Source organism: Polyodon spathula, chromosome 21 (genome assembly GCF_017654505.1).
Source record: "Polyodon spathula isolate WHYD16114869_AA chromosome 21, ASM1765450v1, whole genome shotgun sequence".
Lineage (NCBI taxonomy): Eukaryota > Metazoa > Chordata > Actinopteri > Acipenseriformes > Polyodontidae > Polyodon > Polyodon spathula.
In genome coordinates this window covers 12,550,898-12,577,433 of record NC_054554.1, presented here as the reverse complement: position 1 = coordinate 12,577,433, position 26,536 = coordinate 12,550,898, and the positions used below count along the sequence as shown (strand labels likewise).

Genomic DNA, 26,536 nt, shown 5'->3' with positions numbered 1-26,536 from the left:
GTTCTTAAGTGTATATATATATATATATATATATATATATATATATATATATATATATATATATTAATAAACTGAATCAACCATAAGCGCATTTTTCTTCGCCTCAGTCCGATCTACCAAGTCATACTGTACACAGTGGCTAGAGGTCTCTTATTTCTGTTGCGTTCTGTACGAGATGACATAACACAATGAGCAGACTCCTGTACTGTGTACGCCCGACCACGCAGAGCGAGAGGAAGAGGAGTGTGCAAGAGGGTGCGCGGTAGAGGGGTAGTGTCGTGATGTAATGTTGATCTGTCAGTGAGAGAGTACGGATGGCTGCGTGTGCCAGGCTTTGCGGAGTTGGGCAGTCGCGGAGGTGCAGAAGGCGACAGCGAAAGAACCAGCGAGACTCTGACACAGACCCCGAGCTCGATCTGGATGAAGAGGAAGAGCGGATAGTGGGGAAAATGCAAACGGAGGGCAGTGCGCGGTGCACGGCCGACACCGCTGCATCATCGCGGCCGGGGAAGGCAGATATTTCTATGTCTGGTGCTGTTACAACAGCTGGCACTAGTGTAAATAGACTTGGATTTGAACCTCCAAACACCACAAAGCCTACCAGTAATACTTTACTGGATCTGCCTCCTGAGATTCTGGTCGAAATATTCTCTTCTCTTCCCGGAACAGCGCTACCAAACCTGGCGCTGGTATGCAAGAAATTCCGGCAGATCATGAATACGGAGACGATCTGGAGAAGACGGTGCATGGCTGGTAAATATGAAACGCTGGTCATGATTGAGTTGCACTTGTTTGCTGGGCAAATTATTAATATGGAACAACATGAGCAAAATAAACAAACAATAAAAGAGTCGTGTCCCGGTTATAAATACCGTACTGTTAACATGTAAGTTAATAACAACATGCATTGCGGTGAGATATCATTGATTAGGGGCGTTGTTGGGGGTGTTTTTAAACAGTGTAACAAGTAAACATGCAACACCCTAGTATAGTATAATAAATATACCACTCAACGGTAATGAAGAACACTGAAATATAAGCATATCAACTACTCTACCAGGGGAAAACGATCAACAATACGAGTTATCATAGTACACAACGGAATTATGTGTTGGGAGTAAAGTTTAGTGTTGTTTTTACAGTAAAGTATCATTATAAAAGCATCCGACGAACAGGTACAAAGTACTGCTGGCAATACTAGCAGTGCATTATACAGGTTGACATTACCTGGGTTATATATATATATATATATATATATATATATATATATATATATATATATATAGCGTGTGTGTGTGTAGTGGACAAAAAAATGGAAACACCAGGGTAAATGAGGGACGCCAAGTATATTAGAACATAAGAACATAAGAAAGTTTACAAACGAGAGGAGGCCATTCGGCCCATCTTGCTCGTTTGGTTGTTAGTAGCTTATTGATCCCAAAATCTCATCAAGCAGCTTCTTGAAGGATCCCAGGGTGTCAGCTTCAACAACATTTGTCAGCTTCAACAACATTGAAAGCAATGGCTTCCACACAGGTGTGGCTCATGCATTAATTAAGCAGATAACATCCCAGCATGCTTAGGGTCATGTATAAAAATGCTGGACAGGCCTAGTTGCCTATAATTATGGCTAGCATGGCTGCCAGAGGAGATGTCAGTTACTTTGAAAGAGGGGTGATTGTTGGGGCGCGTTTTTGACAGGCGCTTCAGTGACCAAGACAGCTCAACTTGCTAATGTTTTATCAAAAACAGCCCGCTGAGAACTCCAAAGAGTGGGATTCCGTAGTCAGGTTGCAGTGCACAAACCATTCATCACACCTGGCAATGCAAGTTTGCGAGTCCAGTGGTGCAAAGAGCACAGGCAATGGACTACCGAGCAGTGGAGAAATGTGATATGGTCAGATGAATCATCCTTTGCCAACCTAAAGAACTCTACAGCCCTGAGTGCTTGGTTCAAACAGTGAAGGGTCCTTGTGGTTCCGTAATGTTGTGGGGTGCATTTTTCTGGCATAGTTTGGGTGCACTCATTCCCTTAAGGCAAGGTCAATGCTAATCGCTACTTAATGGTACTGAGTGATCATCTTCACCCCATGTTGCAGCATTTCTTTCTTGCCAGGGGGTTGTCTTCCAGGATGACAATGCCCCCATCCACAGAGCACGTGTGGTCACCCAGTGGTTTGACGAGCATGACACTGATGTTATCCATATGTCACAGCCTTCTCAGTCACCAGATCTGAACCCAATTGAGCATTTATGGGATATTCTGGAACGACGCCTGTGACAGCGTTTTCCACCTTCATCAACCAGGCGTGAGTTGATTGACTTTCTTGTGGAAGAATGGTGCCACATCCCTCCTGCAGAATTCCAGAGGCTGGTAGACTGTATGCCAAGGCGCATACAGGCCATACTGGCCGCACGTGGTGGCCCAACACCGTATTAAGTGACTTTACATTGGTGTTTCCATTTTTTTGTCCACTACCTATTTATATGTGTCCACTACCTATATTTATATAGGTAGTGGACACACACACTTCTGGGTAGTTTTCTAGAACTTCCTGGACAATCCAAATCTTCCAGAACCAAATAATCTTTACAATTGTAATTAACAAAAGACAAACCAGTTAGAAGCTAGGCTTAATATTTCTATTTCATTTTTATCTGATAAGAGAGTCGATTAGCTGTGCAAAAATTAGCTAAGAAGGGGTTTTGTGATTGCAGCTGAGGCGGGTATGAGAATGTTCCTGTCGGCTGCCAAAATACTATAGTATTAGAAAATCTTCATCTCACAACCAAGTCGTTCAGCGCACACTGTGTTCCTGTGCGCAACTGTTCTGAAGCCCTGCCCTGATTAACACTAATCTTGGACCACCTTGCCTAAAGTAACATTGAGTGGTTAATTTGGCTCTGTGAATTGATCTGTTTGACTTGCACAGTGAATGTTTTGCCAAGTAATATTTTGTGTAAACAGAAACTTTGATAACAGGAACACATCAATTGAAGATTTTATTTGCTGTTGTGTTAGTATTCATTGGCACCCATCATGCACCATGATGGTTCTCATAGAGTCTCTGCTCTCAATGCAAGCACAGCACGTAAGGGTACCACAGGGCTTTTGAATCAAAATCAAATACAACTCAGTCGCTAGTCTTCCGTAGTCCAACACATAAAGCTATTACACCAGTCTTAAAGGGATATTATTATAAAATCTGCAGCCATCATAACAAGTCCTCCATCCCTTTTTAGAAACAGCAAAACTGTACATTTTATTTAATTGTAAATGGAAAAGATTGTGTAGAAATAGTTAATATGAAATGTACCCTCACCTAGACTGTAAATTCACTGCTAAGTAAACAGTAAGGTTAACACCTTTATTTGGCCTGCAAAGCTACTATCACTCCTATCCCTTTGTTTATAATCTGTCCTCATAATCCAGTCTTCCATCATTGTTTTTTTTCAGAGTTCGGTATGTGTGAAGATCTACGGAAGATGGAAGTTGTGGGCCTATCCAGCAAGGATCTTTACGTGAAATGTAAGCACAGAGGGGTGTCAGTACTAACCGCCCTTTCAGCCAGATGCATTACCCCTAAAATAAGCATGTGAGGTCCAGGTTGATTCCCTGCTTCTGTAAAATGCTCTAATAAAATACACCTGTGGCTTATCCCATCAGGGTATTGTTTGATCAAATCAGCACCTTAGTTTTACAAATGATAAATATTTTTAAAAATTGATTATTACTGTTAGAAGGATTCATCAGCACAGTGTAATGCAGCACTTTAGTACTCTGGTCATCAGGAAGCTGTGGCAGAGTTCCAGAGTTCGATTCTAAAGCCTTTCAGAGTACAGACTTACTCAAGGGAACAGCTCCACTCGAACCGGAGGTAACCCACAAAGGTTAAAGAAGAGATAACCAATGCTTTAAAATCAGTGTTCTTATCTTAGCTTTATTAAATGGTCTTAAGTTATTTCATTATTTTTTTTTTACATCAATTTAGGATATGCATTAAATAGAATGATGAAGTGCTACATCCTGGTTGTCTTTGCTGTAGGTGTGAGTGCAGCTGGTCCTTTGAAGTAAGTTTGAAATACAATAAATGAAAGGGTTAGGTATTAAAGAGGGAGCAGTGGTCATGTTGTTAGTACTGATAAGATGTAAGGAAATGGATCTATGTTATTCCCAGGGTTACAAGCTCTGGTTTATCCCAGCAGTTTACAGGTTGATCAAATCACAAGTATGGCGTATTTAATTTAACAAGGTCAATATATAATTCTATAATCACGTTTTCTGTATTTACTACCCATTTATGTTTTAATTTTACTGTTACATTTCATTTCATTTTGCATTTATGTGAAATAGCAACTTGGAATGAAATGTTACAGTTATCCAAATGTTTTTTATTGTTCTTTAGATTCACTTTCTATATCATTTCTATTTCAGTCATCACAAACTTAGAGCTCCATAGAGCTCCCAAACATGTCTTCTCTGTAAGCACTTCTAGGTGGAGCACAGTGTGGTCTTTCTTAAATCCACTGCAGGCAAAGGGGGTGGTCAAGTTAATCTGAAGAGAGAATGTTTGAGAATTCAGAGGTGCTTTCAACTTTCATTTGTGATGGCTGAAGCACGAAATTATTTACAAAGTGATCCTAAACAATCAGAAGAATACTAGTGAAGATAACTGTGATATCTCGTCCCTGTACCAAACTGGCCTGCTGTGTCTGTGCAGGTATTAACCCGCGAGTGAAGTCAGGGCGCTTTATGAAGCTCCTTCCTGACTATGAGCACATGGACTACCAGGATGTGTACACCCACTGTATGTACCTCAGACACGAGCCTGTGTGTGTGCGTGTGTGTGTGCGTGTGTGTGTAGCCCATAACCACTCGCCGCACTAACAAACTTAAGAACTAACAAACAACCACGTTTTGGTTAACCTTTTTCCTTCTTCATTAGAGATGCAACAAATATAGGTATGTTGTGTTTTCATATTCAATACAAATTAACACTTTTCAGAAACAAAATACAAATCAAAGACAATGGCAATGGGGCCATATTACCACAATGTATCCCACGATGAAGTATAGAAGCTGAGTCTAAAGTAAGGCTGAAGTGAGGCGATGCATCCTAGAGTTTGAAAACTATCCATAGTCAAGCCTGTGCATCATTTTTTTGTATAGGGTTTAAGCAAATGAAAGCTATTATTATTATTATTATTATTAAATTTGGAATCAGCAATAATTTTTTGCATTAAGCGCATTGTGCATAGCTTCTCTGCTTCGCTCTAGTCTGCGTCACTCAATCTGCATGCTATTGAGCTCACCTTCTCCCTCTCCCCACCCCTGATCACCACGCCCCATGTGAGTGTTGGAATGCATCTGTGCAGGAGGCTTCAAAGTAACAGAGCAAGTTAAGAGCGTTGTGCTAGAATTACAAATACTGTATCTTCTGAGCTACAATGCCTTTCGTTGTCTGACAATTGTTTTCTAAAGGAAGACAGATAGAAAAAAAAGTAACGACAGTAATGTTTACGATACTCCGGTAACACGACTAATTTGCGTGACCATTTAGCGATGCAGATGTCGCGCTAGCCTTTCAAAATGTGCATTTGTAAAAAGCATACCATCTCAACCATAACATCTGCATTTTTACATATTGCATAAACATAGTTATATTATTTTCCAGTATAACTATTTCAGATTAATGAAGTTAGCATGCAAAACAGTACACAGTATAAATAATGGCAGTAGAAATAGACATAAAGTCAAGCTTACCATGAAATGTTTTCTTTTGAAAATCCCCCAATCCCGACGTAAAAATCAATGTTAGAACGTGTACCAGTGTCTCTGCGGGTAGCTGCCAGCGTCATAACTGCTTACAGTTTTGCTGTTTAAAAGTTCTTTAAATTTCCCTTTTATCACCCAAGTCAAAAAATGACTCGTGCTCATTCCAAATCAAAGCTGGTCTGCACTCTGTTCTGACAGCTAAACCCCGTTCTGCTGTAGATACAGGTATCATAATTGCTGCAAGTTTTGCAAAAGCAGGAAATATGTGGAATAGTGCTCAATAAAAACCCTGCATGCCTCATCCATGGTCTTAAAACCATGATTTGTGAGCATGTGTTTTACTTGTCCAAGTTCTTGGCTGAGAGTTAACAGGTAAGATGCTCTGATACAGATGGTAGCTGCCAGGGACGTGCGCAGTGCTACATGGGATACTGAGACCTCTGCTGCTTTTTTTTTTTTTTTTTTTTTTTTTTTTTTTTTTAAAGAGGATGCAGGGAGCAGTGGAACCATGTTTACACATTGCATTGCATACAATTTATTCGCAATGTAAACACAATTGTTGGCTAGGGATGAAAAGGGGATCTGCTGTCTTTACATCTGCGTTTTAGAAACGCCGTGCTATTATTGTTATGCGTTTTATTAAAATGTCCTGCATAGTTTTTCTCTTGAGAAACAAATTTTTTGAGGGATTTTGCTTTGACCCCCAACTGGTACAAATCAGCACAGTAATCCACAGCTCAATATGTATTACTGCAGTTTTTTTACCCTTTCATAACGTCGATGCATCAGCTTTTTTGGATGTCTCTGATGATGCTGGAAAAGCTGTTTCACATGCATGTAAAAAGCACACATTCTTTCTTTCCATTCCACAGCTTTGTAATACACGCTCTTAATATTTCAATCCACTGAGCTGCTCATCCACCCCTGTTTCCAGAGGAGAGGGTTTTATGCATGAGAGGGAAATGATCTTGCACAGTTTATTAATAGCTGAGACTCATGGGGGAGTACATAACCTGGGTCAGTATAAGTCAGCTGCTTTCTTTCTGAAATGAATCCAGGCCCTGTTAATCTCTTTATTATGGGGATGCATGAAACTGTTTGTCAAGTACCTAAAAGAGAGATGCAGAAACTAGCAAAAAGGGTATTCTATCCAGTGCCTTTGACTAGAGCTGTTTTACTGTACATTGACGAGAGGTCTTGACATAAATATTGTTTAACATGCCTCGTTTTGGGTGGGAAAATACAGACAAGGAACTGCAAAGCCTGATCTGAGAGTGGTTGTTTTTTTTTGTTTGTTTGTTTTCAGTGGTCTGCTTCTTTTTTTTGAGACCATGTACTGTGGAAAGTGGACAGCTAGCTTGGAGTCCATTATAAGTTGGTAAAAGATTGTGGATGAGGTTATAAATCGTGAGCTGCCTTTTGCCTCCCTACTAGTCATCTCTTATCATTTGTAATATGCACCTGTACTGTAAATATAAGAATATGCAAAAATCACTCCTTTTTCATTCTCACCTACCAATGTGGGCTTTGCTGTACTTTGTAGCCCTAGTACATCAATGCCTTTTTTATATTTTTTTTTTTTTTTTTTCCTGTTCTGTTCTAGTGTTGCACCCAAACAGACACATCCTGGGTTTGTGGCAGCCTGATATTGGACCCTACGGAGGGCTGCTCAATGTTGTGGTAAGCAGAATACTACATATTAATGTAGGAGCAGATATTTGATAGAGAAACATGTAGAATAAGGGGGTTCCTGAAGTATATCAGTTAATGTTGGATCCAAGGCAAGAACCTATAAGGCCAAAAGCCCCAAGGTTGAGGTTGAGGCAGAGGATGAGAAACTCAAGGACAATCTTGGTGGAGGTCAGTGTCCAGGCCAGGATCCTGTTTGCCAAGGTCGGTGTCACGGCTGCACTTATAAAATTTTACCACTGTGAAAGCATAGTGTAGGTGTAACAAAGCACAGTGAAAGCATAGTATAAGTGTAACAAAGCAGTGAGCATGGTAAAGCATAAGCAATCATTGTAAAGAATAACAAGTTACAGTAAAGCATATTAATAAACATGGCAAACCATGGGAAGACTATGGTATGATTAAGATCCTCAAAGCTGAGGTTAATGTCAATAACCTATATAATACAAAGAGAAAGTTAAACGTGCAGTCTATTTATTGTGAGGAAAAGTTGAGGTACTGTAAATATGGTCAGTTTTCATCAAACGTTGTATTTAAATGTAATTGTATTTTATTTGGTGTGCTACCCTGCGATGGACTGGTGTCCCATCCAGGGTGTATGCCCGCCTTGCGCCCTGTGTCTGCTGGGATAGGCTCCAGCTCACCACGACCCTGTAAAGGATTAAGCGGTTGATGATAACACTATGTAACACAATTTTTGTTCCTGGGTAGTAAGTGTTATTTCCTAATTGCTTATGCCTCAAAAGTATAGAAAATGGCTATTATTCCCCACAAACTTTGCTTTTGTGACCAGGACAGTGATATTTCAAAATATCACTATTTCCAATGGGAAAACGGGCAAATGTGTGTCTTTTTGTTCACATAAAGTCAGCTATACTGTATTTACAGTATAATCATAAATCTCGAAAAACTACTCACTTCTAAATCTTTTGTAGTCATTTTTGTATTACTTTAGTATAAATACATGTTAATTTGGATTCATATGTTGTTTTTTCTGACTTTATGTGAACGAAAAGACACACATTTGCCCGTTTTCCCATTGGAAATAGTGATATTTTGAAATATCACTGTCCTGGTCACAAAAGCAAAGTTTGTGGGGAATAATAGCCATTTTCTATACTTTTGAGGCATAAGCAATTAAGAAATAACACTTACTACCCAGGAACAAAAAAAAAAAAATTGTTACACGATGTAATGGATGGATGGAAGGATTTTATTTATATTCACACCTGTTTGTCGTTTAGTTCAATTGATCCACATGATTCAGCTACTCAGACATCTGTTCTTGGCTGGTTATTTATTCAGTGATGTTTTACATAAAAGTGTGTAAAATGGTGTCTGTTATAATAAGAGATACCCTACTAACATACTGACACATTTCCTATTATTATTAATAACTACTACTACATTTAAAAATAGTCTTTTTATTGTGCCATTTGCTCTATGCGCAGAATGACATCTATACAAAGGATAAAGGTGTACTGGAATTGTGATTGATTTCTGATATTTGAAGTGGAGACCAGTGGGTGATTGAGCCAGTTCACTTTCCCTGCTGTGTCCCTGTTGTGTCTCTGCTGCCCCAGGTGGATGGCTTCTTCATCATTGGCTGGATGTTCCTGCCCCCCCACGACCCCCAAGTGGATGATGTCATGAGGCGCAGGCCCCTGTTCCGCATTCACATGTGGGAGACGAGCAAGGCCACTGTGGAGTGCATGTATGGACACAAGGGACCTCACAAAGGAGACATCCAGGTATGAGATCGGCAGGGAGTACTGGACTGCTTGACAGCTCCTGCAGTGGTTCAGGTGGGAACGGCTGCAGTAAATGCAAATACAAATACAAATACGCAAACGCAAATGTTCTCTGGCTAACTCTGTTCAAGGTGAGAGGGTATTTATCACGCATTTTTTGCTGTGTCAGGCCTGTAAGCAAAGCGAGTCAGGTCTGTCATAAAAAGATTGGACGAGAAAGCACGCTCTCAACTTGATTAGAGGTAGCCACCAAACACTTAAAAACATATTATAAGTCATTAAATCTAAATGAAAAACAGACAACCCCTGATAATGATGTACTTAATCTGTTGTGGTTTAAACATTTAGAATGCTTTGTCATTGGCATTCTAAGTGCAAAATCTACACTCTGCGGAATTATAAGTGTAGTTCCTGCTAATTTCTTTTTTGTAACATTAACACTATTAACAATAGTAATATTGCATGTGAATATTTTGTAAATATTACTGGAACAACCTGACATTGGGCACAAGACTGATGAAAGCACATAGGATAGTATGTTATTGATAGTATCACAGTATATCAGTTTTTAAGACGGTGGAGGCTACTGTTATCGTCAGATGCTTAAACAAATTACAGACACTTTTATGCACGTCTAATGTTCTCATTGCAGATAGTGAAGAAAGATGAGTTTTCCACCAAATGCAACCAGACAGATCACCACCGAATGTCCGGGGGGAGGCAAGAGGTAAGAGACAAGTCTAGACATTTAAAGGACCTTCTGCACTGATATTGCCCGTTTGGCTGGCTGGCGTACTGGGTATGTTGAACATGTTAATTGCCTTGAATTTTTATGAACTTACCAAACTGTCCCCCAGTCTCCTATAGATCTCTCGTATTACCTTTGTATAATCCGATAAACTGCTGTTATTCATTTTTTTAGCAAATGATTGAATTGAAAATGTGCTTACCCTGCTGTGGTGAACTGTAGATTAATGTTTTCCGTGTGTGTATATGTGCCCTGTTTATCGGTACTTTATTTGAAATATTGGGCCTAGGCCTGCAATAAATCTAAATTATGGCGCCACAACATCTAGAATAAAATACAGCTAAGATGGCACACAGACTTTGGGATTCAATTCAGGCCCAAGTTGCAAAGCTTTAAGTCAGGAGTTATTCAAAGAATCGTCAGCTCGCCGCGCACCAGTGACCCCTGTAGACTCTCCGGGCGCCTGCGGGCTTGCCTGTAAGATGCCCAAAGCTGTATGGTCCTCCGATGATGTAGCTCTGAGGTGGCTGCATGGCGGGCCTGCAGAGTGACAAGAAGCAGACGGCTGACGGCACACGTTTCGGAGGACGAGTGTGTCCGTCTTCGTCTCGCCCGAGTCAGCAGTGAGCAGGGTTGAAATAAAAAATAATTGGGCTTTCCAAACTGGGGAGAAAATTTAAAAATAATAGGAAATTCCAAATTTTTGAAATTAAAATTTAAAAAAGAGCAGGTGACTACATTTTTGTATTAAAGATGTCCTCTATTAGCTTCATTACAATTTCCACGTCTCTCTTTATCATTTTGCATTCCTCTATTACTATCCCCATTTTAACCACCTTTTAACTGGTTCTTTACTTACATAATGAAGAAAGGGCAAACATTTCAAACACAGCATTGTAGACTGCTCTGCACTGGTACATTTTCCTGTTGGTCACATGGTCTGAATGCAACCAGACCATCAGAGAGAGAGTTTGAACTACAACACATGAAGTCATTAGGTACTAAAAATTAGCAGCAACTTTTCATCTACAGCGGTGAAATCTGCTTATTCAAAACCAACAGAAGAAAGGAGGGGGCAGTGATATAACTTTGATAATGGATTTTAAATTCTCATTTTGGGGAGGAGGGGGAGGGTGCTGCTGACTGATGTCTTTGCTGTTTTCGACAGGAGTTCCGCACATGGCTAGAGGAGGAGTGGGGTCGTACTCTGGAGGATATCTTTAATGAGCATATGCAGGAGCTCATCCTGATGAAGTTCATTTACACCAGTCAATACGAGTATGTCTCCATTTCAAACGCTGACACAGCATGCTGTCATTGGTTTCTTGCAAGGCATCTGCTGTCAGCTAACTAAGAAGTGGTAGCAGCTTTATACCTAACTAACCATCAAAGCGTTTTCATGAGCAACACAAGTCTCAGATGTTTAGTTCTGAAAGAAACACACATTGAAGCAAAGCATGAAATTTGGTGCTACTTTGGTACTACCAAATTAGGTTAGAATCTTCAGTTTTCATTACCTAATCACAGAAAATGTAATAAATCAGAGTTAATGGCCCTTTCAGATTCTGCCATGACTTTGAATACAAAATTTGCATTATAAAAGTATAGCATAATGTAGCTAGGAAACTTAACAGTGAACAAAGGGGAAATGTATATATTTTTCAGAAGTGTATAACAGTAGCTCTACCATATGGTCCTATGTTTTTCCTTTACAGTACCATAGTATTCTTGCCGTTTTCCAATTCTTTTCATGACTATACTGTGCATTTCCCATAGTTTACCCTGGGTTTCCACGTTTATTACTCTGTTGTACCATACCTCACTGGTCTTTACAGTGCTTACCTATGCTTTACTATGCTTTCAGTATGCTTTTTGACATTTTGCAATGCTTGTACTGTGGTAAACCTTTTAGAAGCGGTGTCGGTGTCAGTGTGATCCTGGAGGGTTTTACCTGTGTGTTTCAGTAACTGCTTGACCTATCGTCGTATCTACCTCCCCCCATACCTCCCGGGAGACCTGCTCAGACCGGGGCTCTTCAAGGGGACCTATGGGAGCCATGGGCTGGAGATCGTCATGCTCAGCTTCCATGGCAGGCGGGCCAAGGGAACCAAACTCACTGTGAGTGCCACTGCTGGAATAAGAGAAGGATGGTTACCTGCTTGCCAGGGGTCCCCGAGCGGCACACCTGGTAAAAGCACGGCAGTGTGGACTGCAGGGGGAGTCATGTAGTCAGGGGAGAGCAGGTTCGCGTCCTGGCAGTGCAAAGTTCTTTGCTTGAGATTCCACAGGGAGTTTTGCACTGGCTCAGGTGCTCCTGAAGGTTAAGTGGCCATAATCTGCAGGGTGTGTTACTCCTACAGGTGAGCTGAAGCAGACACCTACAGGCTGGCCACTGTCCTGGTGGTGAGATCAGAGGACTGACCTTCAGTTCTCCTGAGCTGTTGTTGAATTTCTGCAGTGAGGGAGCGTGAGTTGAACATTTTAAGGTTGTGAATTCATATATACGTAGCAATTATACAGACACATGTTCTTTTGTGTGATGTCTGTTTGCAGATCGGATTGTATGGTGCAGTGGAATGGACTGAGATTGAGAGACTGGTTTCATAGCGCATTTGTGTCCAAGTGGGTGACTATAGCTCAGGTTTGCATGTTCCTTTATATCGTCAGGGGGACCCCAATGTCCCAGCAGGCCAGCTGACCCTGGAGATTGACCTGTCCCGCCCCATCCAGCTCCCGGAGATCGAGAAGCAGCACAGCATAGAAGAGTTATCTCGTCTGGTGCTGGAGGTCCACGAGCAAGTGCAGCGAGAGAGCAATCCTGCCCAGAGCGGGAGCACAGAGCCAGAGGCCGAGGGACAAGGAGAAGGAGGAAGAGAGGAGAACCGGAATGGACTGGGTGCAGCCCCTGCCACCCCCACCACCGCTGAAGGAGCCGAGGCCAGCGCTAGTCCACTCCCAGCTCCACAGCCCTTTGTTCTGCCACAGGGAGTCGTGGCACGGAATGAAGTTTACCCGCGCACGTGCAGAATATGGTGAGCGTTGAGAATTTCTTAAAGAGCAGAATCCTATCACTTTCTCCTCTGACATTATTAAGCAATAATGCCTGACTCGCAACTGCACAAGGGGTTTCCAGCCATTGACACACTATACAGGATTACTGTCGCGGTCCTGTGTTGTGGATGATTAAAGGTGTAAGGTGCCTTACGGTTTTAAAAATAGTTAAACTCCCTGAAAATGCCCTATTGAATTTTAATTCTTTAGTTTCTAGAGATTTATTTTATATGTGTTTTATGAAAAATAAAGTGGCAGGAGGATCCCTGACAGTTACCTTTTTTATTGCTGTTGTAATTTCAGTACTGTTAATATTACACAGTCCCAAGGAGCAAGAGGCTTACATCCACCAGGGACAGTGTTGCCGGGGGACAGGTTAATGGTTACACTCTGATGTACCAGGTGTACTTAGGGTTCTATTGTGTTTTAAAAAGTCACAGAAGATGATACAAAGTGAACCTAAATGAGAAGAATAAAACTTTGGTTAAGGTAACTTTGAGATTTATACCCCTACGAAGCTGCTTTTTAAGAAATATATATATAAAAATAATAAAAGAAACATAATAAATTCAATGACAAACGTTTCGACAATCAGTCTCTAATCGAAACGCTTGTCATTGAATTTATTTTCTTCTAGTGTTAATAAAGCTATTTAGTGTTGAATAACTTTAGCCCTTGGTTTTAACTGGAGATTTCATGATCATCCAATCCTGGCTGAAATGATAAAATAGGAAGAGCCCACCACCATGCAGTTAAAACAGAATCTTTGAAAACAGTTAATTTCAAAAGGGTTACAACAGGAAGGCGTGTGTTGCTTTTGTTATGTGTTGTAACTGGTTTGTCTTTTTCAGTTTCTATGGGACGGGGCTGATTGCGGGCCATGGCTTCACCAGTCCGGAGCACACCCCGGGGATATTCATCCTGTTCGATGACAACCGCTTCGGTTTCATCTGGCTGGAGCTCAAGTCTTTCAGCCTCTACAGCAGAATCACGGATACACTGCAGTACGCAGAGGCCCCCACCTTGGAGGCTTTTGAAGAAATGCTGAAGAGTATGCAGTCTTGGACCTCCTGACAAGCCAAATCTCCAAAAATGGGAGGGAATTACAAGAAAGAAAGCAAATAATAAGTTGTGATTAAAAAAAAAAAAAAAAAACACTAAAGCAAGCCTGACCTCGGTACCTCTCCGTAGAAGCATGCACTTTTACACAGCTTTTAAAAGTAAAAGAAAATAAAAACATATTAACGATAAAGTACATTTAAAAAGATAATTTTGATGTGTTGTCAGAAGGTTTGATGAGGCTAGAGTCTAATTATTTAAAGCTACAAATCCCCCCTCGCCTTTTAGTTTCTAGAAAGCTGCTGGAATTGCCGTCCTCTGAAATAGTTTCACACTTCGATTGCAGTCAATCTCTGTGGTTCTTACTGCAATTTCTCAAATACCATGCTTTAGTTTAGGAGCTGCCCTTCAGATCTAGCAGCCTGCCGTAGATATGTAATGTAAGCTAGATCAGCCAAATGGTCTTATTAGAAGTTAGAGCCATCAGCATCTATTAATCTGCAACTTTGGATCATTGTGCTTTGCTGGAATACACTGTTGTGCACTAGAAGGTGCTGTTGTTTACTAATGTAAAGACACTAAGGCTGATCTAGTCTACATTCCAGCTATTTATGGCTGGGAACTAGAACTGAAGAGCAGCACCTTAAATACCATAAAAAAGGTAAAATAATAACAAAAAAGAACATGTATAAACCAAGCAACACGAACTGGGTGTTTTTACAGGGTGTGATTAAGAAGTGCAGTAACCGGTTCCCTGGACTGTTTCTGCACTCATCTCAAGCTTGAAAAGGATTATAAAAAGGACTATAATTTGAATACTACTTCAGTGTTGCTAGTAATTCATTCAGTATAGAAGCTACGTGTGGGTGTTGCTTTCCTGTCCAGATTTCCCTCGAGTGTCTTCTATATTAAAGTGAGTGAACTAACAAATATTTGAGAGATCCTGCAATTCCATTCAGCACACAGCTTTCAGAACCACATGTTAAAGCAAACAATTAGTTTCATTTGAAAAACTGCTGATACCTGGTATTACACTAGGTTCAGGTACATGGTTGTCATTTCCCCTACCACTCTACTACTTCCACGCGTTTATTCCATCATGAACCGACTGCTTGACTGATATGCTGGGAACATTCCGCTGCAGGGAAAGAACCTAGGAAATGAAGCAATAACAGACTTCCTATGAAAATGCATGTTTGCTACATGTGTTTATTTCAGAACTATACCTTTAAGACCTAATTAACCAATGGCATTGCGCGACATGTAAGATTTAGGGACTAAGATTTTCCTTTAAAGGCTACTGTGAAATCAGTAGTGCATACCTGTTTTTTTTTTTTTTTTTCTAGAATATGTACATTCAAATGAAGCATGTCTCTGAAGCTGAGCTACTCTTCAGGTGGAGGTTAAAATCTTTGTCTATGCTAAAATCTCTTTCATAAATAATGATAATAATAATAATAATAATAATAATAATACAAGCTTAAAATTCTACTTGCTATTGCTTTTTAATGTTAGTCACCCATGTATTGGTAAATACTATTTTTTATTCGTTATTGATACAAGGAGATTACAAGTGTGACAGAATGAATGTTGGTGAAAATTCAATTTGTATTGTTTTGTTTGTTTGATTTTTAATGCCAACAATTTATTTTACACAATTTAGATATCATACAAAGTATGTTCTATAGTATATTTTAGAAAATAATATCCGACCCACCTGATAGTATTAAAACGTAAGGAGGATATTAGGCCATTATAGAACTGTACTTCTTCCCAGCAAACAGGGCCTTTTACAATCTTCATTGTAAGCAGCGGATGGGATGGCACTAATACCCAACACACATGACATTATCAGTCAGATTATTAACATTTCACCTATCATTAAATCATCTTGGTCTGTAGTCTTACAAGTCATTCCCACTGGTCTGCTGATGATAGTAGTGCGTGTTCCTGATTCTTAAAATGAACTATGCATTACAGCAATATTGCTACAGTATTCATTTTCACCAATCCCGGGCAAAACTGTGTTTTATTATGAAGACAAGCCTTTACGTGGAAATCACCAATACTGGTAAATTTGTAATAGGACATCAATTTTATTTTAAGGACTAGGAACGAAATATGAATAGATTTTACCTGTATAAACATTTTGCAAAACAAATAATAATATATACAGAATAATATAATCAGGTGGCTTGGTTTTTGTATGATCCTATGTTGGAAAAAGGTTTCTTGAATTTTGCATAAAATCTATTTATTTATCATTCTCTTGTGTGCTTTAGTTTGGTGCAATTTAATAGCAATGCTAACAGGTGACAATCGCCCTGTACTGCAAACAAAAATTGGGTTACCATTTCCTCCTGTGTCAGTGAACAGGGCTCTTTCAAAGACATCTGATTGTGGGTTGTTGTGCTTTAGCACTAGCCGGCATTAGTGGAGGCCCAGGAGTCGATTCACTTGGTGGATTTCAATACCGCTCCATTTAAATAAGTGACATTAAACAAAGCAGTCATGTAAAAATACGTCCATCTCAGTGGCTCAGCGGTAAAGGCACTACCGCATGGAGTGCAGGCAGAGGTGGCTGGTTCTAATGCTGCCAAGTTGCCAATCTTGGCTGGTGGCCCACAGTGGCCTTTGCACCTCTTTGCTTAGGGGGATTGTGGGATCTCTGTAAATTACTTACCTACAAATTACAATATAATGGTTGATTGTCTTTGGCAAGTGGAAGTCTTTTACCCTTAATAAAGCCACCGAGTCAGGTTCCTATGCAGAAGGGTTCGGGCTCATGTGAAAATGAAAAGAATGGGTAATAGGCTCCCGCATTTAAAGTGCACCTTTTTTGCAGGGTGCCGTATAGTTTAACGAAACTAGACAAGCATATAATTTTATATGTAATACTATGTAGCTAACTTATTTGATTTGAAATCTGTTTTGCAGTGTGATGCATTATAAACATATAAACATTGAATTATTACTTGTAATAGGTGATTTTTGTTTTCTATTCATGTAAACTGCTGTTTGGTTTTCTGAGTTGTAGTTTTTTTTTTTTTTTCTTGTGTTTTATTATATCGGGAAAGTAAAAATATTTAGATTTAGAAAAAGTTTTAAAGGGGAAGCTTCTAAATGTGATAAGAAATGTCATTTTCAAGACCGTTTCGTGGCTGGGGGCAAGAACACTTAACACAGAGGTACAACTATTTATCTTTTATCTTTAATAAACATTCATTAATCATTTTAATTGCCAGGATGTCCTATTTGTAAGCTCGCAAAGCTAGCCTCTTATACTTACCACAGTAAATCACAGCTGTATTTTGCAGTTTTCCAATGCTTATACTATGGCTTATATGTTTACTGTTGCTCACAAAATGTGAGCATTCATATTGCCTGTTTTTCTCTGTATTGCTGATGTACACAAAATTAATTTTGGTATGTTAAATTAATTAATTATAAAGAACTTGCCATCAAAACATTTTTAAGCACATATATAAGATTAATGTAATAATGAAACGGCATATTGAGTAACAAGAAGTGTTTATGAATACATGTTTTAAATATTTATTTCAATTTTTATTTATGCTGCTGTTATTTAAATGAACTACTTTAGAAAGCAGGGCTTAATGTCGGATTGCTACCTTTCACCCTGGGTTCTCTCAATCATTTGCTTTTATAATTCGAGTTAAGAAACCGTTTGAGTTTAACAATCGGTTGTTTGGCATTAGTGTCACTGTTAGTAACAACAACCATTGACTTTTAACAACATGCCCAGTCACAGTGAGAGGCACTGGTTTACACTGCTGTGAAGAAGAGTTGTTGGTTTGTTGCTGTTATACACTGTTTTAAGAACCCTTGACATCCTATTGCAACACGTAGCAAACATTAAAGCCTTCTAAACGTGAAACGCCTAGCGTCAATGTGTCAAGGAAAAATGATGAAGGATATAATTTACATACTGGCCAAAAATAAACACAATGTCTAAAAAAAACAAGATATTGACACTTTTTGGAGCTATTGTAGCAAGGCTAGCTTCCCCTTTTAAGTCTTGAAGTTTATTTTAGCAACTGCATCGGTTATGTAATCCCGTTCAACCCTTGATATGTATTTACATGTCTATATAAAAGTATTACGAGGTTGTATCAGTTTTACACTAGAATTTCAGGGAGCTTTCAAGTATGCTTTATCAGTTCTCAATAAAATAAAAAAAAACAATTAAAATATTTAAAACATTGTGTCTGATAAATATGATTTGTAATATAATGTACATCTGGTACCATCCTAGGTTAAATAAAGCATGCTTTAGGTAGCCCTTCATAGGTCATTTCACCCAGAGAGTGAAGTTGCCCCACCCCTTCAATGTCTTCTTTCCTCTCATTAAACAACCAGCTGCTTCCAATAATGAGTGGCATAATTTGCAGCCACAGTGACAGGTTTTGATGCAGATATCTGCGATAGTGTGGTACTTGATGTTGCTGAAATGAAAATGTTGGCATCTTTCAATCCCTTGAAGGTTTAGGAAAACTAATGTAATTTTAAGAGAGGGGTGTTAACAACAGTGATGTGAATATACATTATACATTGTGAACTGTTACACAGCAGTGTTAAGGCAGGCATTTCAGATTTTTTGTTCAAACCCTGACGTTGCATGTTATACTATAAGTTTACAGAGGTGTAAAAGGATCATATCATTAAGATGTCTGAAGAAATTATTTGCACACCCTATTCATCTTTTTGTTAAGCAATGTGAAATCTGATTTGTGTAAACTGTTTATAGACATTAAACAATGTTAACATTTTTTCCACTGGCTTGGTAATCTTTCATTCTACTCAATGCTCTGTTGTCAGCCCCGTGTTTCGTAGCTCAGTATGCAATGCAACATTAAGTGCTGCAGCTGCAGCATTCACTTCCTGAGCAGTATATCCCACAGGGTCCAAAAAATCCATAGATATGCAGTGATCTAATCTGACTGTGTGCAATCAGGGGTGCTGACCTGTCATTTCCCTCTGTTAATGTAAAGGTATTGGTTATTTACAGTGTTGAAATACAATACTGTATCATTTGAATAATACATAGAAAGGGAACTGTAACATCCATATTTAAAGTCTGAAATTTTTAGAGGCGGTACACATTGTGATGCTATACTGCCACCTGGGAGCAATGGTAAAGAAGCAATTTTTATTTTATTTTTTTAAGTTCTGATGTTTTCACCACCAGGGGGCAAGTCATTGCATAGAACATCGATGTGAAATGAAAATAAATGACCAATCAAGCATCTGTTCATATGTAAATCATTTATTGGGCATCATACAATTTGATTTTTGTGCAGCACATGGAGTGAATAAAACTGTTATAAAAACTAAAAGAGTGACAATATTACTATTAAACATTTTTATTTAAACTATGTAGGACACCACACCTTTAAGAGTCTTTAAATATTGAATGTAACAATATAAGAGTTCTTATCTGTTTCTGGCAAAATTAGCCCAGTAAGCCATTTTTACCCTGCACAGCTTCATTTCCTCCTCAGTTAGTATACCTGTCGGAAACACATCTCTTCTTAGCAGTGATTCTGACTGAGTGTAACGGCAAAGATCTAGAAGAACAGCATTGGAATGTGCCTTTGTAAATGACGTTATCAAATGAGGACAACACCCATAGGACAAGATTCACTGGAATTGTTAATTCTACATTCTTTTAAGTTGTTTATTCCACGAAGCCAATCTCACATTTGTCATCTATTTTCACCCTAATTAGTTTATCCCTGACTTTCTCTTCAATTTGAAATGTCCAATCATTTTAACCCTTACTGCAGCAGTTCTCTTCACAGCTCAGGAGAACTGATGGCTTAGTGTGCATCCTCTGATCCCACGACCAAGAGCTCAAGAACGGATGTCAGCAAGCTACCGACCTCTGGAGGACAAAGGCCAGCCCTACAGGTGTCCGCACAGAGCTCACTGGGCAGGCACCTGGCCAGCAAAGTTTGCTGTAGTGCGATGAGGAGAAACTGTCCATGATGGTTTTGCAAACCCACGCGAGCACCAGAGCCATTCCCTTTGGAATCCCAAGTGAAGTCCAACTGCTTCGTACAGCCAGGATGTGAACCTGCACTGTATGACTCACCCTGCACACCACGCCGCTACGCTTCTAGCGGACGAGCCACTCGGGACACTACTTCAGATCAATGTTAAAACCTTGTTTAAAATAATAAGGTTTGTGGTCTCATGTGTTTGGAACCAGTACTTTCACAACAGTTTACAACAAACTAACAAATTATTTTCATGAAGCGAATGTGCAGTGGAAAGACGCAACTCACAGCAACATTTATTCTTGCCAATAGCTTCTCAGCTGCTTCAACAGCCCTGATTAGCACTAGTCAAGATAAGCTCTAATCTGTAAAACCTCCCACACCAAGAAACGCAATGAATGCCTAATGTGACTCATTTCACTATTTTAAAAATAGATGTGTGTCACTACAGTGTAACATCTACAATAAAAGACAGCAAGCTACCGCAATTACGGTGTAAGAATGTAAAACAATGAAGACAGTGCCCACCGTTCCATCATGTCCAGCAGGGTGGCTGATCTGCTTTATTTTACATATGTCCTTGGCAGGCATGTGGAACAGGAGACTAGCTCCTGACCTCGGGTGAAAGCACCTGAACACAGTCTTATCAGAAAATAAAAAAGTAATTGAAGGGAGATTCACTCCATTGCAAACATCATAAAAAGGTAAGACAGTAGTCAAAAATGAAATGTGATGCTATTGTTTATTTCAGGGTACTAATAGAAGATGAACAAATCTCCTCCAGGTCAAGTGTCACTAAATAATCAGAGTTGACAGCAGTCACACTGAATCAAAGAAGTAATTCAGGGTAGAGGTGGAATCAGGCACCATTGAGTAAAGTACAGATCCTGTACGTTTTCTTGAAATGGCAGGAGAAAAAAAGCCTATGGTTAAAAAAGATTAAAACATTAATATAGTAATTATATATATATATATATATATATATATATATATATATATATATATATATATATATATATATATATATATATGCAGTGGCTCTCAAAAGTATTCACCCCCTTGGACTTTTCCACATTTTATTGTGTTACAACATGGAATCAAAATGGATTTAATTAGGAGTTTTTGCCACTGATCAACACAAAAAAAAGTCCATAATTTCAAAGTGAAAAATGAAATCAACAAGATGTGCAGAGTTTAAAATCTCAACTCTCCCTAGTTGCGACGCATGCCAAGGGATTGATGGATCTGATTCAGTGAAAGAATGAAAGAAAGCCGTGAAGTGACAGTCCATCAAACAAATAACAAAATTGCAGAATTAACAAATACATACCGAGCAATGGCACAAGAGGTACATAGCACGGACGCCTCAATAAACAAATTAGGTGTAAAAACCTTCCACAACTTTTCTGAAAAACTGACCAATTACTACAATCCGGATCAATGCAAAAAGAAACCATGTTTTTTTCAACCAGGTCCTAACTTTCTGATGGCAGTGAGGATATTCAACCCACAACAAGTGTGTAGTTCCGATCTGGAAGCCCTCCCATTATATTCTGTTCCAGGATTTGATGCTGACTGTAAATCAGAAATGGACAAATACCTACTACATGCAAAACAAAACAGCAGAAGAATGACTTTGAATAAATTTTGGATTAAAGCTGAAGAATTATTTCTCAATTTAACACAAAAGGCTAAAATATATCTCATAGTTGTTACCAATTCTGTAGACGCTGAAAGAAGTGTTTTTTCTTATAACCATGTTTTTACAGATCAATGTCAATCTATGAAAGAAGGCACGGTTAACCAACTGACGATGCTGAAGTTTAACAGCAACATTTAATGCATGAGACATTTTCTTTCATGAAACTGTACGTAACACAATGAGCTGCTTGCAAACAACCTTGCATTATTAGTAGTAGTAGTAGTGGTAGTCGTAGTATAATTTAACGGTTGTGGTAGCTGAATGCAATGAACAGAGGGTTTCTGGGAGATATGCAAATTTAAGAATTACAATAGCCAATCAAACGCACTCGTATTTAATAAATACAAAAATACCAAAATAAACAGTTTGAACAAAACCACACAAAGAAAAGGGCTGTCTGGCCAAACCAAAATAAACTCTAACAATCACATTTACTTAAGCACACAAGTACCTTGTTCACTGACTGATAGCATTCATTCTCAATTTTCTTCTCCTCATAACTCTCCCAGCAATAGGCTAAGGTGGTCCTGTTCTGTCCTGAGGCTGGAGTCTTAACTACCCATTGATCAATCAGTTATCTTATCAAGGCTCCAGCCACATTTTCCTGTGTTTGTTTAAGGATAAGGAAGTAATAATAACAATAATGCTAGCTTTTTGCCAGCCACAAATAATAAACAGTAACGTCAAACGGCTTTCATCTGTCCGCACACAAGTATAGTTGTAAAATAATAATAATAATAATAATAATAAACAACACAAATACAGAAATAATAGAAAGGGCCATCACATTGCCTCAGCCACCCACTAAACAATTCAAGCAGGAGCATCCCAGAGTTTTGAAATACCTGCACTGTTAAATATTTGATTTTCACAACCATGATACACCCTGTTTAATTGGAGGTACTCAGATCCACCACTGTTTAGATCAATGGATTAGACCCCTGCTCATGTAGGCAGAAAATAACAAACTTCATTTTTTTGTCAGTGATATCTGCCAGCACTTTTACAGTCAGTAAGAAACAGTGCTAAAAACACACCTTTTTTCCAACAGCCCTAACTGAGGAGGAAATGAAGCTATGCAGAGCTAATTTTTCTAGAAATGGGTAAGAGATTTTTACATTGCCAGACAGACTGTTCTGTATTTAAAGAATCTTCAAGGTGTGGTGTCCCACAGTTATTTTAAAATATATAGTCTACAATTTTTTTGCTTTTTGCTTTTGCAAACTAAAGTGTTCTAAGCCAATTCATTATTTTCTGATATTCAACTAGGAAATTTGTCACTGATTGTATCGCTCTATAAAAATAGAATATGCTTTTTGTTTTGCTTCTAGAACAATAAAGACTGTATGAATGTACTGAAACAGACTAAGGAATCAAATTTTAGTGTGAACTAATTGTAATTGTGGGGAAACTGCATCTGTTTCATAACAAGTACAAACTATTTTGTAACCATACAGTGCCGTGAAAAAGTATTTTCCCCATGTCTGATTTTATGCATTTTTGTACATTTTTCACACTGAATTTGGTCAGATTTTTTTGTGGGTTGTAGTAGTATATAGAGGGAGTCTGAGAGAAAAAAATGACACCAAAGTTTGGTGCTTCTTTCATTTGTTTGGTGTGCAAGGTAATCAAACATGCAATCTTCAGATATGAAAAGCTGTTTGAATACTTTGGTTAACAATCAGGCCTGATTTGGGCCAGCCCTGTCCAATATACATCTGACTAACTTTGGCCCTTACCATCAGAGTGAAGTTGTCAGCACACAGGTTCTAGAGGCACATCATGCCATGATCAAAAGAAATTCCTGAAGACCTCTGGAAAAAAGTTGTTGATGCCTATCAGTCTGGACAGGGTTAAAAAGCCATTTCTAAGGCTCTGGGGCTCCACCAAACCACAGTCAGAGCCATATTGTCCAAATTGAGAAAGTTTGGGACAGTAGTGAATCTTCCCAGAAGTGGACGTCCTGCCAAAATCTCTCCAAGAGCAAGACGTAAAATCGTCCAGGAAGTCACAAAGAATCCTAGAACAACATCCAGGGATCTGCAAGCCTCTCTTGCCTCAGCTAAGGTCAGTGTTCATGACTCCACCATCAGAAAGACACTGGGCAAAAATGGGATTCATGGCAGAGTAGCAAGGCAGAAACCACTGCTCATTAAGAACATGAATGCTTGTTTGCCAAAAAGCACCTGGATGATCCTCAAGAGTTCTGGAACAATATTCTATGGACAGATGAGTCAAAAGTGGAACTTTCTGGCCAACATGGGCCCCGTGTCTTGTGAAAACCAAACACTGCATTCCACAGTAAGAACCTCATACCAACGGTCAAGCATGGTGGTGGTAGTGTCATGATTTGGGGATGCTTTGCTGCATCAGGACCTGGACGACTTGCCATTATTGAAGGAACCATGAATTCTGCTCTGTATCAGAGAATTCTACAGGAGAATGTCAGGCCATCCATCCGTGAGCTGAAGCTGAAGCGTTGCTGGGTCATGCAACAAGACAATGATCTGAAACACATAAGCAAGTCTACATCAGAATGGTTGAAGAACGAGAAATTTTTAAGTTTCGGAATGGCCTAGTCAAAGTCTAGACCTAAACCCCATTAAGATGTGGTGGCAGGACCTGAAACCAACAGTTTATGCTCGAAAACCCACAAATGTCACTGAGTTGAAGCAGTGGGCCAAAATTCCTCCACGCCGTTGTGAGAGACTGATCAATAACTACAGGAAGCATTTGGTTGCAGTTATTGCTGCTAAAGGTGACGTAACCAGTTATTGAGTCTAAGGGGGCGATTACTTTTTCACACGGGGGCATTGGGTATTGCATAATTTTCTTTACTAAATAAATTAAATAAGTATCAAAATGTTGTGTAATTTGTTCACTCAGGGTCCCTTTTATCTAATAATAGATTTTGGTTGAAGATCTGATAACATTCAGTGTCAATATGCAAAAATGCAGAAAATCAGACAGGGGGCAAATACTTTTTCACAGCACTGTATGCCCTATATCAGTGGTTTTCATGCAAGCCAGCACTTGCAGACAGCTGCTCAGTTTAAATCGGTTTGTTACAGTAATTGTTCTGTGCTATGCTCATCAGTGCTTTATGCAATACAAATGTACCTCGTGGAAACCAAACCTGGAGCAGGGTTGCCAAGCATTGCTACACGACCTGCTCAGTGACGTTAGTTTTATGCATGTTTGAACTTCAGGACCCCCAATGGGGATGGGTTGGTGCACTGGCCAGCTTATGACAAGAATGAAGAATACATGGCCCTCGGTTTGGAGCAAAAGAGCAGGAAGAAGCTCAAGGGAGACATCATGAACTTTTCAACAAACATAATTTCTCAACAAAATAATGAACCTCATGAAGAAAGGGGAGAGCTCAGTGACTTGTAAATTAGTCTGCTGGCAGCTGAGCACATACAAGGCAGAATCATATATTTAAACATATACAGAATTAATTTGTGTTGAGTAATAAATGAATGGAAGCACGGCTGTTTTCCTTCTTTGTGATGTTGGTGCTAATGTAGTGACTGCTGTCAAGGGGTAAAACATCAGTAAAGTCCACTTCTAAATTCACTTCTAAAGCCAACAGGGAGCAGTATAGCTTTACAATGTTTATTCCAACTGAATAATGCCAGGCTCCAAATGGTTAAGTTACATTACAACCATCTAGCTATTGTTCAACTACTGCTGCAGTTTATTCTATATTCTAACTTTTTAAAAGCTAGAATTTGAATGTGGGAATTTTATAATTATGGTTTGCAATCCATCACATTTTTGCTCTGCCACTCTGCTAGACACAGAATACTAAATGTTTTCTCTTTATTTGATCATTCCTACACCTAAATTTCAGTAGCTTACAGTGCTTTTGTGTAGATTTTACACTGTAGAAACACAATCTGTTTGCACATGTTTTTGGTATTGGTCATTTTTTAAATGATATGTATAGCTTGCATCTACAGGGCAAAGCTTTCCAAATTTACAGAAAAAAAGCCCACCTTGCCAAATGCTCTTGATCTTATTAAAAGTAATATCATTACAACGAATAGCAGCAATATTTCATTTTTATTTTTTCCTCTCCAAATTGTGCAACCAGCACAGCCCAGACATGATTACAACATACTACAGCACAATGGTTTCATGGCAATAACAGTGATTCAGTTGCTGTACATTTTACTATTAAACTGCTGTGAAATCATTTAATCCAAGTTCCAAGTGGAAGGAGTCAGCCATTGCCTTATGTAATTTACGGTACATGGTAAAAGCAAAGTATTGAAAAACTAAAATGTATGTGATGTAATACTGCCTGCATGATGTTGGCCTACCGTACCAGAAAATCAGCAGTAACCGCATTGCTCACCCTATAGGGAAAATATATCCCCAATCCTAGCTGAAGCTCACATCATTATTTGTTTAGACCTCCTACTCCAAATACGTTTAATATAACCCTTTATAGCTAATATAACCCTTTATAGCTATTGTTTAGATAGGAGTTAAAGCAGAACCGAACATGTAGTAAAGTAATAGTACTATGCTTTTTTAAACGATTAATTATGTGTGGTGCTTGCAGCTCTTCAAGTCAATTCGAATCCAGGACCTTGTTCCATCAGTGTCCTTAATAATTTAATTAAGCATTGGTTCAACTAAACAATAAATTCCTTGTTTAAAAATGACCAGGACTGTTCAATTAAAAAATTAAGGATGCGACTGGCATAAAGTCCTGGACTGGGGTTCACT

General features: G+C 39.1%; 1 protein-coding gene across 3 annotated transcripts; it reads left to right on the top strand.

The window, feature by feature from the left end:
* The first annotated feature begins 204 nt into the window (after positions 1-204).
* Positions 205-17,306, top strand: LOC121296369 (F-box only protein 31-like). Of its 3 annotated transcripts, none has more exons than XM_041221858.1 (10): positions 205-753; positions 3,458-3,529; positions 4,722-4,808; positions 7,380-7,456; positions 9,049-9,216; positions 9,869-9,943; positions 11,133-11,242; positions 11,929-12,082; positions 12,632-12,996; positions 13,319-13,551. In XM_041221858.1, exons 1-10 carry the CDS (start codon positions 315-317, stop codon positions 13,407-13,409), a joined length of 1,638 nt encoding a protein of 545 aa, XP_041077792.1. In that variant the 5' UTR covers positions 205-314; the 3' UTR covers positions 13,410-13,551. The 3 variants fall into 3 exon arrangements, with proteins under 3 accessions (XP_041077792.1, XP_041077790.1, XP_041077791.1); XM_041221856.1 differs by lacking the exon at positions 13,319-13,551 and adding an exon at positions 13,867-17,306 and having other exon boundaries at positions 209-753; XM_041221857.1 differs by lacking the exons at positions 4,722-4,808; positions 13,319-13,551 and adding an exon at positions 13,867-17,306 and having other exon boundaries at positions 210-753.
* Positions 17,307-26,536: the final 9,230 nt, after the last annotated feature.